This window comes from Pseudophryne corroboree, chromosome 7, assembly GCF_028390025.1.
Source record: "Pseudophryne corroboree isolate aPseCor3 chromosome 7, aPseCor3.hap2, whole genome shotgun sequence".
Classification (NCBI taxonomy): Eukaryota; Metazoa; Chordata; class Amphibia; order Anura; family Myobatrachidae; genus Pseudophryne; species Pseudophryne corroboree.
Window position 1 is genome coordinate 443,849,961 of NC_086450.1, and position 15,419 is coordinate 443,865,379.

At 50.2% G+C, this 15,419-nt stretch overlaps 1 protein-coding gene across 1 annotated transcript in view; it reads left to right on the forward strand.

Annotated features, from left to right (window-relative positions):
* Positions 1-15,419, forward strand: part of TOP3A (DNA topoisomerase III alpha) — an 87,754-nt gene that overhangs the window by 59,961 nt on the left and 12,374 nt on the right. The window contains exon 19 of the mRNA XM_063934946.1: positions 1,671-1,793. Coding sequence (XP_063791016.1) covers positions 1,671-1,793 — 123 coding nt within the window. The remainder of the gene's footprint in view (positions 1-1,670; positions 1,794-15,419) is intronic.

Below are 15,419 nucleotides of genomic sequence, written 5' to 3' on the forward strand. Positions count from 1 at the left end.
TTCTGCTAAGCTAAGATACACTCCCAGAGGGCGGCGGCCTAGCGTGTGCAATGCTGCTAAAAGCAGCTAGCGAGCGATCAACTCGGAATGAGGGCCTGTGTTGGATGAATAAACCATTGTGTGTTTTTATGTACATCGGTCTGCCTGCCTCCTGTCTGCAGCGTTTGGGGAATTAGAAAGAAACCTTTTAGTGCATTTGGGACAGAACACTAATGGAAGTGTCATTCCTATGGTTCACCTCTTCTGATGAGCGATCATCTGGTTTCCACTGGTTTAAAGATACCTTTACGGGAAAGCGAGATAGAATTTTGATGTGAGTGTCTTTTCAATTACGTGGAACCACCTGACTGCCGATTTGGATGAAGTTTCATGTTTTCAAGTTTTCTTTTTTGATGTTTTTATCTTTTAAATTTTAATACTTTTAAGCAGCGCTAGTTTTTTAAACTATTTGTCACTTTGTATCAGTTTATGTATTTGGAATTCTGAAGGGTGAATCCCGCCTGTTAAAAACCAGAAGCTTATCTTAGTAGCGCAGGGCTGCATTCAGTTTATATACCTTTTCCTGTGTGTGACTGTGTTCGTGCCGCAGCTCATCATCTGATACACTGTACATCCAGTCAAATGGTCAACAGTAACCACGTCGACAATTACAATGTCGACATCACCATGTTGACGTCAGACCGTCAACGTGGTTCAAACTGTCAACAGACACCAAGTCGACATCCTCAAACTGTCAACAGGTTCACAATGTCATACTGAAATGCCGCCATGGGAAAAGTCGGCAGCCTGAGGATGCCGACAGGGTTAGGTGCCGTTAGTGTTAGGTACTAGAAGGAGCTGCGTCCAAAGTACTTCACAATACCGCCTGGCGTCTCGCTCCATGTGGCGTAGGATACCCAGTCAGTGAGGACTCTTCTGTACAATAATACAACCTGAAACCAGAGCTTGCCTTCTGCTGTTGTGCTGAACGTTTTCTTACATAATATTTGATTGCTTAACGAGTCTCAGATTATATCAGTGAACATAAAATGTGTTCCACAGTGTGAGCTTGTTTGATGCCTGTTGCTGTTCACTGGTGGTCATTCCGAGTTGTTTGCTCGCTAGCTGCTTTTAGCAGCAGTGCACATGCTAAGCCGCCGCCCTCTGGGAGTGTATCTTAGCATAGCAGAACAGCGAAAGAAAGATTAGCAGAATTGCTACTAAATATTTCCTTGCAGTTTCTGAGTAGCTCCAGACCTACTCCTAGATTGTGATCAGCTCAGTCCGTTCAGTTCCTGGTTTGACGTCACAAACACGCCCTGCGTTCGGCCAGCCACTCCTGCGTTTTTCCCTGACACGCCAGCGTTTTTTAGCACACTCCCTGAAAACGCTCAGTTACCACCCAGAAACGCCCCTTTCCTGTCAATCATTCACCGATCAGCAGTGCGACTGAAAAGCGCCGCACGAACAACAGCAAAACTGCTAAGTTTTGTGTAAAATAACTTGGCGCATGCGCGCTGCGTACCATGCGCATGCGCATTTAGCAACAAATCGCAGCATAGCGAATATCGGCAACGAGCGAACAACTCGGAATGACCACCACTGTTGGGTAAGTTTGCGGATAGCTTTATGCGTGAACGGTGGCTTTAAAAGCAGTCGACCCACACAGTCCGTTTCTCCTCTCGCTGCAGGTTCTACATTTCATGCTTGGGATACCCGGGCTGTAAAACGTCAATCTGGTTCCCCAGCTCCGTGTTGGAGGCGTCACGTGACGACAGCGTCTGCGAGGTGTGCCGACCTCATCCAGTGCACAGGTGAGCGTAGGCTGGAATCGCGTGACGTGTACAAGAGAGCTGCGCTGCTTATTACTGATGAACACAGTGATATTCCTGTGTCTGGGAGATGCGGTATTGCAATATTAAACAAGAGTTCTTCCATACTCTGGGCCTGATTCAGACATGAGCGCTAATGCTGCCGCAGCTGTGCGAAAATATACAAATGCCGCAGCCCCCCGGATCTGTATTGAGACGCCCAGCGGCAGCTTTGCGATTCCCGGCGGCTGCGTACAAAGACCTACGGATGTGTCCTCTCACATCCCTGCTGCAGTCCCGCTAAACAGTCCTTGAAGTTGCGCTATACCGTGGTGGGACTCTATAGCGCCGAGTGTCTTTTTGTGTGTTTCTTTTCCACGAAAATGCGACTTAGACGCACAGTAATGTACTAAGACGTACAAGCAGCTTCTGCTGATTAAAATTATATGCGGCATGCCTATATTCTCTACATAATTGCGGCTCTATCTGCATCCGAAATGCCACGTTACAAATGCCACGTTGTAGCATAGCATTTTGTATGCAAATACAGTCGCAATCACACAGAGACTATATGCATGCCGCATATCATTTTAATCAACAGAAGAAGAATAAAAAAAACGCCTAAAAAGACGTTCAGCGCTACCGAGTCACACAGCACTCACGCATTGTGTAACACACGGAGCAAAGATGTAAGAGGACATATCTGTAGTGTTGGTCACGGATCAGTTGGTTATTAAACTTCTGGTTACCCCTATGCAGTACAGCCACGGGAAAGTTAGACGCCGGAGCCACTGTTAGGGCGTATGGGATCGTAGATGCAGGCTGAGACGATGGTTGCCACCTGCCTGCGTTTTTGCCTCCACTCTGCATAACTGCCCCTGACTGTCAAATCACTTTGCAAATAATTTCTCCCTGCGACCGCCATTGCAAGACAGTCGGGGCACAGTGCGAGGTATGATTAATTGCTCAGCTGCGAAACATTGGGTTTGCATCCATCTCTGTATCAGCCCTCTATCATGTGCCCACTAGAGTCTGTGGGTGATTATATGATGCTCTGTGTGTAATCAGTGTATGTGCTGTTGCTCGTGGTAACTGATCACGTTCTGTGAACAAAACAACTTCTGTCCATTTATAGAACAGTCCGGTGAGAAGGAACCTTCCCTCCATTATACAGGGGGCAATATGTGACACTATTTCCCTAGTGCTATTACTCCTAGCCCTTACAGTTCTCATAGGGGGTAATTCAGACCTGATCGTAGATGTGCACCATTTAGCACATCTACGATCAGCTTCCCTGACGTGCGGGGCGACGCCCAGCACAGGGCTAGTCCACCCGCTTGTCAGGCCCTGCCTCGCTGCACAAGTACAAAAGCTTTTGTGCTGGTAGAGTAGCTCCCTACCAGTGCAGCTCCTGCGTGCTGGCAGGGATCTACTCGTCGCTGCTCGGGTCGCAGCGACTGCGTGTGCGTCACGCAGCTGCCGCGGCCCGCCCCCCTAAACGGCGGCCAAACGCCGCTGGCCCGCCCAGCGACCACCTCTGCCTTTCAATCAGGCAGAGGAGATCGCAGGGCTAAGACAGTCCTCGGCTGTCTGGCATGCGCCGGCGCATGCGAAGTTCAGGCCATGATCGCTGCTGTGCGAACACGCACAGCAGCGATCAGGTCTGAATTAGCCCACTAGTGTGTTTCATCTGCCCTGATATCTTCTCTCTAACCCAAAGAACTATGCAAGATTTACTTTGCCTGATGTAATTTCTCTTACGTCCTAGAGGATGCTGGGGACTCCGTAAGGACCATGGGGATAGATGGGCTCCGCAGGAGACATGGGCACTAAAAAAAGAACTTTAGGAATGGGTGTGCACTGGCTCCTCCCTCTATGTCCCTCCTCCAGACCTCAGTTTGAATCTGTGCCCGGGCGAGCTGGGTGCTGTTCAGTGAGCTCTCCTGAGCTTGCTGTAAGAAAGTATTTTGTTAGGTTTTTTATTTTCAGGGAGCTCTGCTGGCAACAGACTCCCTGCATCGTGGGACTGAGGGGAGAGAAGCAGCCCTACTTAAGTGATAGGCTCTGTTTCTTAGGCTACTGGACACCGTTCGCTCCAGAGGGAATGGAACGCAGGTCTCACCCTCGCCGTTCGTCCCAGAGCCGCGCCGCCGTCCTCCTCGCAGAGCCGGAAGATAGAAGCCTGGTGAGTATGTGAAGAAGGAAGACTACAGAGGCGGCAGAAGACTTCAGATCTTCATAGAGGTAACGCACAGCGGTGTGCGCCATTGCTCCGATACACCTCACACACACAGCAGTCACTGTAAGGGCGCAGGGCGCAGGGGGGGGCGCCATGGGCAGCAATAAGGACCTCCAAATCTGGCAACAAGCATATATACAGGCTGGGCACTGTATATAAAAGAGATCCCCCGCCAGTTTTTGAATTTTTCAGGGGGACCGAAGCCCGCCGCTGAGGGGGCGGAGCTTGTTCCTCAGCACTCACCAGCGCCATTTTCTCCACAGCACACCGCTGAGAGGAAGCTCCCCGGACTCTCCCCTGCTTACCATGGTGAAAGAGGGTTTTAAAAACGGGGGGCGGGGGCACATAATTTGGCGCAAATAGATAATTACAGCGCTACCTGGAGTAAACATATAGTGTGTGTTTTTTCCTCGGTCATTGGTGCTGGGTGTGTGCTGGCATACTCTCTCTGTCTCTCCAAAGGGCCTTGTGGGGGAACTGTCTTCAGATAAGAGGTTTCCCTGGGTGTGTGGTGTGTGGTGTGTCGGTACGCGTGTGTCGGCATGTCTGAGGTAGAAGGCTTTCCTAGCGAGGAGGTGGAGCAAATGAATGTGGTGTCTCCGTCGGCAACACCGACACCTGACTGGGTGGATATGTGGAATGTTTTAAGTGCTAATGTGAATTTATTGCACAAAAGGCTGGACAAAGCTGAGTCCAGGAATTATGCACAGTCAGGCCCTGCCTGCCCCTATGTCGCAGGGACCCTCGGGGTCTCAAAAGCGCCCACTATCCCAAATAGTAGACACTAATACCGACACGGATTCTGACTCCAGTGTCGACTACGATGATGCAAAGTTACAGACAAAATTGTCTAAAAGTATTCAATATATGATTATTGCAATAAAGGATGTTTTGCATATCACAGAGGAACCCCCTGTCCCTGACACGAGGGTACACATGTATAAGGAAAAGAAGCCTGAGGTAACTTTTACCCCCTCTCATGAGCTGAACGAGTTATTTGAAAAGGCGTGGGAATCTCCAGACAAGAAACTGCAGATTCCCAAAAGGATTCTTATGGCGTATCCTTTCCCGGCTAAGGACAGGATACGGTGGGAATCCTCCCCAAGGGTGGACAAAGCGTTGACACGCTTATCCAAAAAGGTAGCACTGCCATCCCAAGATACGGCTACCCTCAGGGATCCTGCTGATCGCAAGCAGGAGGCTACCTTAAAGTACATTTACACACACTCTGGTACCTTACTCAGACCGGCGATAGCGTCGGCTTGGGTTTGTAGCGCTGTAGCAGCGTGGACAGGTACCTTATCGGCAGAATTGGATACCCTGGATAAGGATACCATTTTATTGACCCTTGGTCATATTAAAGATGCTGTCTTATATATGAGGGATGCTCAAAGAGACATTGGCCTACTGGGTTCTAGAGTTAACGCTATGTCGATGCTAGACGAGTCCTATGGACCCGGCAATGGACAGGTGATGCCGACTCAAAGAGGCATATAGAGGTTTTACCTTACAAGGGTGAGGAATTGTTTGGGGAAGGTCTCTCGAACCTGGTCTCCACAGCTACGGCAGGTAAATCAAATTTTTTGCCTTATATTCCCTCACAGCCTAAGAAAGCGCCACATTATCAAATGCAGTCCTTTCGGTCAAATAAAAACCAGAGAGTACGAGGATCGTCCTTTCTTGCCAGAGGTAAGGGCAGAGGGAAAAAGCTGCCAACCACAGCAAGTTCCCAGGAGCAGAAGTCCTCCCCGGCCTCTGGGGATCCGCTGAGGGAGTCCGCCCCAGTGGGGGCACGTCTTCGACTTTTCAGCCACATCTGGGTTCACTCACAGGTGGATCCCTGGCCAATAGAAATTGTTTCCCAGGGTTACAAGCTGGAATTCGAAGAGGTGCCTCCTCGCCGGTTTTTCAAATCGGCCCTACCAGCTTCTCCCCCAGAAAGTAAGATAGTTTTAAATGCAATTCACAAATTGTGTCTTCAACAGGTGGTGGTCAAAGTTCCCCTGCTTCAACAAGGGAGTGGGTATTACTCAACTCTATTTGTAGTCCCGAAACCGGACGGTTCGGTCAGACCCATTTTAAATTTAAAATCCTTGAACCTATACTTGAAAAGGTTCAAGTGCAAGATGGAATCGCTCAGAGCGGTCATCGCCAGCCTGTAAGGGGGGGGATTTTATGGTATCCCTGGACATAAAGGATGCATACCTTCATGTTCCCATATATCCACCTCATCAGGCGTACCTGAGATTTGCAGTACAGGATTGTCATTACCAATTTCAGACGTTGCCGTTTGGGCTTTCCACGGCCCCGAGGATTTTCACCAAGGTAATGGCGGAAATGATGGTGCTCCTGCGCAAGCAGGGTGTCACAATTATCCCGTAATTGGACGATCTCATAAAAGCGAGATCGCGAGAGCAGTTGTTGAACAGCGTGTCACTTTCACTGAAGGTGTTACAACAACACGGCTGGATTCTCAATATCCCGAAGTCACAGTTGGTTCCTACGACTCGTTTGACCTTCTTAGGCATGATTCTGGATACGGACCAGAAAAGGGTTTATCTTCCGATAGAAAAGGCCCAGGAACTCATGACTCTAGTCAGGGACCTATTGAAGCCAAAACTCGAGTCCTGGGAAAGATGGTGGCATCTTACGTGACCATTCCCTTCGGCAGGTTCCATGCGAGGCCCTTCCAATGGGATCTACTGGACAAGTGGTCCGGGTCACATCTTCAGATTCATCAGTTGATCACCCTGTCCCCCAGGGCAAGGGTGTCTCTCCTTTGGTGGCTGCAGAGTTCTCACCTTCTGGTAACAACGGACGCGAGCCTCCGAGGTTGGGGAGCAGTCACACAGGGAAGAAATTTCCAAGGTCTTTGGTCAAGCCAGGAGACTTATCTTCACATCAATGTCCTGGAGCTGAGGGCCATATACAACGCCCTTCGTCAAGCGGGGACTTTGCTTCGCGACCTACCGGTTCTGATTCAGTCAGACAACATCACCGCAGTGGCTCCTGTAAACCGCCAAGCCGGCACAAGGAGCAGAGTAGCAATGGCGGAAGCCACCAGGATTCTTCGCTGGGCGGAGAATCATGTAAGCGCACTGTCAGCAGTGTTCATTCCGGGAGTGGACAACTGGGAAGCAGACTTCCTCAGCAGACACGATCTACATCCAGGAGAGTGGGGACTTCATCAGGAAGTCTTCGCACAGATTGCAAGTCAGTGGGGACTGCCCCAGATAGACATGATGGCGTCCCGCCTCAACAAAAAACTACAGAGGTATTGCGCCAGGTCAAGAGACCCTCAGGCGGTGGCAGTGGACGCCCTCGTGACACCGTGGGTGTTCCAGTCGGTCTATGTGTTTCCTCCTCTTCCTCTCATACCCAAGGTGTTGAGAATAATAAGAAAAAGAGGAGTACAAACAATTCTCATTGTTCCAGATTGGCCACGAAGGACCTGGTATCCGGACTGCAGGAAATGCTCACAGAAGATCCGTGGCCTCTTCCTCTAAGACAGGACCTGTTACAACAGGGGCCCTGTCTGTTCCAAGACTTACCGCGGCTGCGTTTGACAGCATGGCGGTTGAACGCCGGATCCTAACGGAAAAGGGCATTCCGGATGAGGTCATTCCTACTCTGATAAAGGCTAGGAAGGACGTGACAGCTAAACATTATCACCATATATGGCGGAAGTATGTTTCTTGGTGTGAGGCCAGGAATGCTCCTACGGAAGAATTCCATCTGGGCCGTTTTCTTCACTTCCTACAGACTGGAGTGAATTTGGGCCTAAAATTAGGATCCATTAAGGTTCAGATTTCGGCCCTATCTATTTTCTTTCAGAAGGAATTGACTTCTCTCCCAGAAGTACAGACTTTTGTGAAGGGAGTGCTGCATATTCAGCCTCCTTTTGTACCTCCAGTGGCACCTTGGGACCTGAACATGGTGTTGAGTTTCCTTAAGTCACACTGGTTTGAGCCACTTAAAACGGTGGAGTTAAAATATCTCACTTGGAAAGTGGTCATGTTGTTAGCCTTGGCTTCGGCCAGGCGAGTGTCGGAGTTGGCGGCTTTGTCTCATAAAAGCCCCTATTTAGTTTTCCATATGGATAGAGCGGAATTGCAGACCCGTCCTCAATTCTTGCCAAAGGTGGTTTTGTCTTTTCATATGAACCAACCTATTGTGCTGCCTGTGGCTACACGAGACTTGGAGGATTCCGAGTCTCTTGATGTGGTCAGGGCTTTGAAAATTTACGTGGCCAGAACGGCTAGGGTCAGGAAAACAGAAGCACTGTTTATCCTGTATGCAGCCGACAAGGTTGGCGCTCCTGCTTCCAAGCAGACGATAATGTCGCTGGATCTGTAACACGATTCAGCAGGCTCATTCTACGGCTGGATTGCCGTTACCAAAATCAATAAAGGCCCATTCCACCAGGAAAGTGGGCTCTTCTTGGGCGGCTGCCCGAGGGGTCTCGGCACTACAGCTGTGCCGAGCTGCTACTTGATCGGGTTCAAACACTTTTGCAAAATTCTACAAGTTTGATACCCTGGCTGAGGAGGACCTCATGTTTGCTCAATCGGTGCTGCAGAGTTATCCGCACTCTCCCGCCCGTTTGGGAGCTTTGGTATAATCCCCATGGTCCTTACAGAGTCCCCAGCATCCTCTAGGACGTAAGAGAAAATAAGATTTTAAACCTACCGGTAAATCTTTTTCTCCTAGTCCGTAGAGGATGCTGGGCGCCCCGTCCCAAGTGCGGACTACTTCTGCAAGTCTTGTATATAGTTTTTGCTTACATAAGGGTTATGTTACAGTTTTCCTCAGTCTCAGACTGATGCTGTGTTGTTTCATACTGTTAACTGGTTCGTATATTCCATGTTATTCGGTGTGGATGGTGTGGGCTGGTATGAATCTTGCCCTTAGATTAACTAAAATCCTTTCCTCGTACTGTCCGTCTCCTCTGAGCACAGTTTCTCTAACAGAGCTCTGGAGGAGGGGCATAGAGGGAGGAGCCAGTGCACACCCATTCCTAAAGTTCTTTCTTAGTGCCCATGTCTCCTGCGGAGCCCGTCTATCCCCATGGTCCTTACGGAGTCCCCAGCATCCTCTACGGACTAGGAGAAAAAGATTTACCGGTAGGTTTAAAATCTTATTTCTCTAACGTCCTAGTGGATGCTGGGAACTCCGTAAGGACCATGGGGAATAGCGGGCTCCGAAGGAGGCTGGGCACTCTAGAAAGATTTATGACTACCTGGTGTGCACTGGCTCCTCCCACTATGACCCTCCTCCAAGCCTCAGTTAGATCTTGTGCCCGGCCGAGGTTGGATGCACACTAGGGGCTCTCCTGAGCCCTTAGAAAGAAAGTATAGATTTAGGTTTTTTATTTTCAGTGAGACCTGCTGGCAACAGGCTCACTGCAGCGAGGGACTAAGGGGAGAAGAAGCGAACTCGCCTGCTTGCAGCCGGATTGGGCTTCTTAGGCTACTGGACACCATTAGCTCCAGAGGGATCGACCGCAGGCCCAGTCCTTGGTGTTCGGTCCCGGAGCCGCGCCGCCGCCCCCCTTACAGAGCCAGAAGCAAGAAGAGGTCCGGGAAAACGGCGGCAGAAGACATCAGTCTTCACCAAGGTAGCGCACAGCACTGCAGCTGTGCGCCATTGCTCCTCATGCACACCACACACTCCGGTCACTGATGGGTGCAGGGCGCTGGGGGGGGGCGCCCTGAGCAGCAATATAAACACCTTGGCTGGCAAAAATACATCACATATAACCCCCAGGGCTATATGGATGTATATTAACCCCTGCCAGATTCCATAAAAATGCGGGAGAAAAGTCAGCGAAAAAGGGGCGGAGCCTATCTCCTCAGCACACTGGCGCCATTTTTCCCTCACAGCTCCGTTGGAGGGAAGCTCCCTGGCTCTCCCCTGCAGTCTACAGCTACAGAACAGGGTTAAAACAGAGAGGGGGGGCACTAAATTTAGGCGCAGTATAAATCATATAAAAGCAGCTATAGGGGACATAACTCAGTTAGTCCCTGCATTATATAGCGCTCTGGTGTGTGCTGGCATACTCTCACTCTGTCCCCCCAAAGGGCTTTTGTGGGTCCTGTCCTCATTGGAGCATTCCTTGTGTGTGTGCGGTGTGTCGGTACGGCTGTGTCGACATGTTTGATGAGGAGACTTATGTGGAGGCGGAGCAGATGCCGATAAATGAGATGTCGCCCCTGTGGGCCGACACCAGAGTGGATGGATAGGTGGAAGGTATTAACCGACAGTGTCAACTCCTTACATAAAAGGCTGGATGACGTAACAGCTATGGGACAGCCGGCTTCTCAGCCCGCGCCTGCCCAGACGTCTCAAAGGCCATCAACGCTCCCTCAGATGGCAGACACAGATGTCGACACGGAGTCTGACTCCAGTGTCGACGAGGTTGAGACATATACACAATCCACTAGGAACATCCGTTACATGATCCCGGCAATATAAAATGTGTTACACATTTCTGACATTAACCCAAGTACCACTAAAAACAAAGGGTTTTATGTGTGGGGAGAAAAAGCAGGCAGTGTTTTGTTCCCCCATTAAATGAGTGAATGAAGTGTGAAAAAGCGTGGGTTTCCCCGATAAGAAACTGGTAATTTCTAACAAGTTACTGATGGCGTACCCTTTCCCGCCAGAGGATAAGTTACGCTGGGAGATATCCCCTAGGGTGGATAAGGCGCTCACACGTTTGTCAAGGTAGCACTGCCGTCTTAGGATACGGCCACTTTGAAGGTACCTGCTGATAAATAGCAGGAGGCTATCCTGAAGTCTGTAATTACACACTCAGGTACTAGACTGAGACCTGCAGACTGCTGCAGCGTGGTCTGTACCCCTTTCAAACAGGGATACTATTTTGCGAACATAAGACGTCGTCTTATATATGAGGGATGCACAGAGGAATATTTTGCCGGCTGGCATCCTGAATTATTGCAATGTCCATTCTGTCAGGAGGGTATTGGAGACCCGACACTGGACAGGTGATGCTGACTTTAAAAGGCACATAGAGCCTTATAAGGGTGAGGAATTGGTTGGGGATGGTCTCTGGGACCTCGTATCCACAGCAACAGCTGGGATGAAAATATTTTACCTCAGGTTTCCTCACAGCCTAAGAAACGCACTGTATTATCAGGTACAGTCCTTTCGGCTTCAAAAAAGCAGGCGGGTCAAACGAGGGAAGAGGGAAAAAGCTGCACCAGCAGCCAGTCCCCAGAATCAAAATTCTTCCCCTGCTTCCTCTGAGTCCACCGCATGACGCGGGGGCTCCACAGGCGTAGCTAGGTATGGTGGGGGGCCGCCTCAAAAATTTCAGCGATCAGTGGGCTCGCTCACAGGTGGATCCCTGGATCCTTCAAGTAGTATCTCAGGGGTACAAGCTGGAAGTCGAGGCGTCTCCCCCCCGCCGTTTACTCAAATCTGCCTTGCCGACAACTCCCTCAGGCAGGGAGGCTGTGCTAGAGGCAATTCACAAGCTGTATTCCCAGCAGGTGATAGTCAAGGTGCCCCTACTTCAACAAGGACGGGGTTACTATTCCACACTGTTTGTGGTACCGAAACCAGCCGGTTCGGTGAGACCCATTTTAAAATGGAAATCCTTGAACACTTACATAACAAAGTTCAAGATGGAATCGCTCAGGGCGGTTATTGCAAGCCTGGACGAGGGGGATTACATGGTATCCCTGGACATCAAGGATGCTTACCTGCATGTCCCTATTTACCTTCCTCACCAGGAGTACCTCAGATTGTGGTACAGGATTGCCATTACCAATTCCAGACACTACCGTTTGGACTGTCCACGGCACCGAGGGTGTTTACCAAGGTAATGGCAGAAATGATGATACTCCTTCAAAAAAGGGAGTTTTTATTTATCCCATACTTGGATGATCTCCTTATAAAGGCAAGGTCCAGGGAGCAGTTACTGGTCGGAGTAGCACTATCTCAGGAGGTGCTACAACAGCATGGCTGGATTCTGAACATTCCAAAGTCACAGCTGGTTCCTTCCACTCGCTTACTGTTCCTGGGGATGATTTTGGACACAGAACAGAAAAAAGTGTTTCTCCCGCAGGAGAAAGCCAAGGAGCTATCATCTCTAGTCAGAGACCTCCTAAAACCAAAAAGGGTATCGGTGCATCGTTGCACACGAGTCCTGGGAAAAATGGTGGCTTCATACGAAGCAATTCCATTCGGCAGGTTCCATGCGAGGACCTTCCCGTGAGACCTCTTAGATAAGTGGTCGGGATCGCATCTTCAAATGCATCAAATGATAACCCTGTCTCCAAGGACCAGGGTGTCTCTACTGTGGTGGATGCAGGGTGCTCATCTTCTAGAGGGCCGCAGTTTCGGCATACAGGACTGGGTCCTGGTGACCACGGATGCCAGCCTTCAAGGCTGGGGAGCAGTCACACAGGGAAGAAACTTCCAGGGCCTATGGTCAAGTCAGGAGACTTCCCTACATATAAATTCTGGAACTGAGGGCCATTTACAATGCCCTAAGTCAAGACCCCTGCTTCAAAACCAGCCGGTACTGATACAGTCAGACAACATCACGGCAGTCGCCCATGTGATCCGACAGGGCGGCACAAGAAGCAGGATGGCAATGGCAGAAGCCACAAGGATTCTCCGATGGGCGGAAAATCACGTACTAGCACTGTCAGCAGTGTTCATTCCGGGAGTGGACAACTGGGAAGCAGACTTCCTCAGCAGACACGACCTACACCCGGGAGAGTGGGGACTTCATCCAGAAGTCTTCCTGCTGTTGGTAAACCGTTGGGAAAGGCCACAGGTGGACATGATGGCGTCCCGCCTCAACAAAAAGCTAAAGAGATATTGCGCCAGGTCAAGGGACCCTTAGGCGATAGCTGTGGACGCTCTAGTGACACCGTGGGTGTACCAGTCGGTTTATGTGTTCCCTACTCTGCCTCTCATACCAAGGGTACTGAGAATAATAAGATGGCGAGGAGTAAGAACGATACTCGTGGTTCCGGATTGGCCAAGAAGGGCTTGGTACCCGGAACTTCAGGAAATGATATCAGAGGACCCATGGCCTCTGCCGCTCAGACAGGACCTGCTTCAGCAGGGGCCCTGTCTGTTCCAAGACTTACCGCGGCTGCGTTTGACGGCATGGCGATTGAGCGCCGGATCCTGAAGGAAAAGGGTATTCCGGAAGAAGTCATTCCTGCGCTTATTAAAGCCAGGAAAGATGTTACGGCAAAGCATTATCACCGCATGTGGTGGGAATATGTTGCATGGTGCGAGGCCAAAAAGGCCCCAACAGAGGAATTTCCACTAGGTCGATTTCTACATTTCCTGCAAGCAGGAGTGAATATGGGCCTAAGTCTAGGCTCCATTAAAGTACAGATCTCGGCTCTGTCGATTTTCTTTCAAAAAGAATTAGCTTCAGTACCTGAAGTTCAGGCATTGTGAAAGGAGTGCTGCATATTCAGCCCCCGTTTGTGCCCCCTGTGGCACCTTGGGATCTCAACGTGGTGTTGAGTTTTCTTAAAATCACATTGGTTTGAGCCACTAAAAACCGTGGATCTAAAATATCTCACGTGGAAAGTGGTCATGTTATTGGCCTTGGCTTCAGCCAGGCGAGTGTCAGAATTGGCGGCTTTATCAAGTAAAAGCCCTTATCTGATTTTCCATATGGATAGGGCAGAATTGAGGACTCGTCCCCAATTTCTTCCTAAGGTGGTGTTAGCGTTTCACCTGAACCAGCCTATTGTGGTGCCGACGGCTACTAGTGAATTGGAGGACTCCAAGTTGCTAGACGTTGTCAGGGCCCTGAAAATATATGTTTCCAGGACGGCTGGAGTCAGAAACTCTGACTCGCTGTTTATCCTGTATGCACCCAACAAGCTGGGTGCTCCTGCTTCTAAGCAGTCTATTGCTCGCTGGATTTGTAGTACAATTCAGCTTGCACATTCTGTGGCAGGCATACCACAGCCAAAATCTGTAAATGCCCATTCCACAAGGAAGGTGGGCTCATCTTGGGCGGCTGCCCGAGGGGTCTCGGCTTTACAACTTTGCCGAGCAGCTACTTGGTCAGGGGCAAACACGTTTGCAAAATTCTACAAATTTGATACCCTGGCTGAGGAGGACCTGGAGTTCTCTCATTCGGTGCTGCAGAGTCATCCGCACTCTCCCGCCCGTTTGGGAGCTTTGGTATAATCCCCATGGTCCTTACGGAGTTCCCAGCATCCACTAGGACGTTAGAGAAAATAAGAATTTACTCACCGGTAATTCTATTTCTCGTAGTCCGTAGTGGATGCTGGGCGCCCATCCCAAGTGCGGATTGTCTGCAATACTTGTAAATAGTTATTGTTAACTAAAGGGTTATTGTTGAGCCATCTGTTGAGAGGCTCAGTTGTTTTCATACTGTCAAACTGGATATAGTATCACGAGTTGTACGGTGTGATTGGTGTGGCTGGTAAGAGTCTTACCCGGGATTCTAAATCCTTCCTTATTATGTCTGCTCGTCCGGGCACAGTGTCCTAACTGAGGCTTGGAGGAGGGTCATAGTGGGAGGAGCCAGTGCACACCAGGTAGTCATAAATCTTTCTAGAGTGCCCAGCCTCCTTCGGAGCCCGCTATTCCCCATGGTCCTTACGGAGTTCCCAGCATCCACTACGGACTACGAGAAATAGAATTACCGGTGAGTAAATTCTTTTCTCTGACGTCCTAAGTGGATGCTGGGGACTCCGTCAGGACCATGGGGTATAGCGGCTCCGCAGGAGACAGGGCACAAAATTAAAAGTTTGACCACTAGGTGGTGTGCACTGGCTCCTCCCCCTATGACCCTCCTCCAAGCCTCAGTTAGGTTTTTGTGCCCGGCCGAGAAGGGTGCAATCTAGGTGGCTCTCCTAAAGAGCTGCTTAGAATAAAAGTTTGTTAGGTTTTTTATTTTCAGTGAGTCCTGCTGGCAACAGGCTCACTGCAACGCGGGACTAAGGGGAGAAGAAGCGAACTCACCTGCGTGCAGGATGGATTGGCTTCTTAGGCTACTGGACACTAGCTCCAGAGGGACGATCACAGGTACAGCCTGGATGGGTCACCGGAGCCGCGCCGCCGGCCCCCTTACAGATGCTGAAGAGAGAAGAGGTCCAGAAATCGGCGGCTGAAGACTTCCCAGTCTTCTTAAGGTAGCGCACAGCACTGCAGCTGTGCGCCATTGCTCTCAGCACACTTCACACCGCGGTCACTGAGGGTGCAGGGCGCTGGGGGGGGGCGCCCTGGGCAGCAATGTAATTACCTTTACTGGCTAAAAATACATCACATATAGCCCCTGGGCTATATGGATGTATTTAACCCCTGCCAGGATTACAGAAAAAACCGGGAGAAGAGCCCGCCGTGAAGGGGGCGGG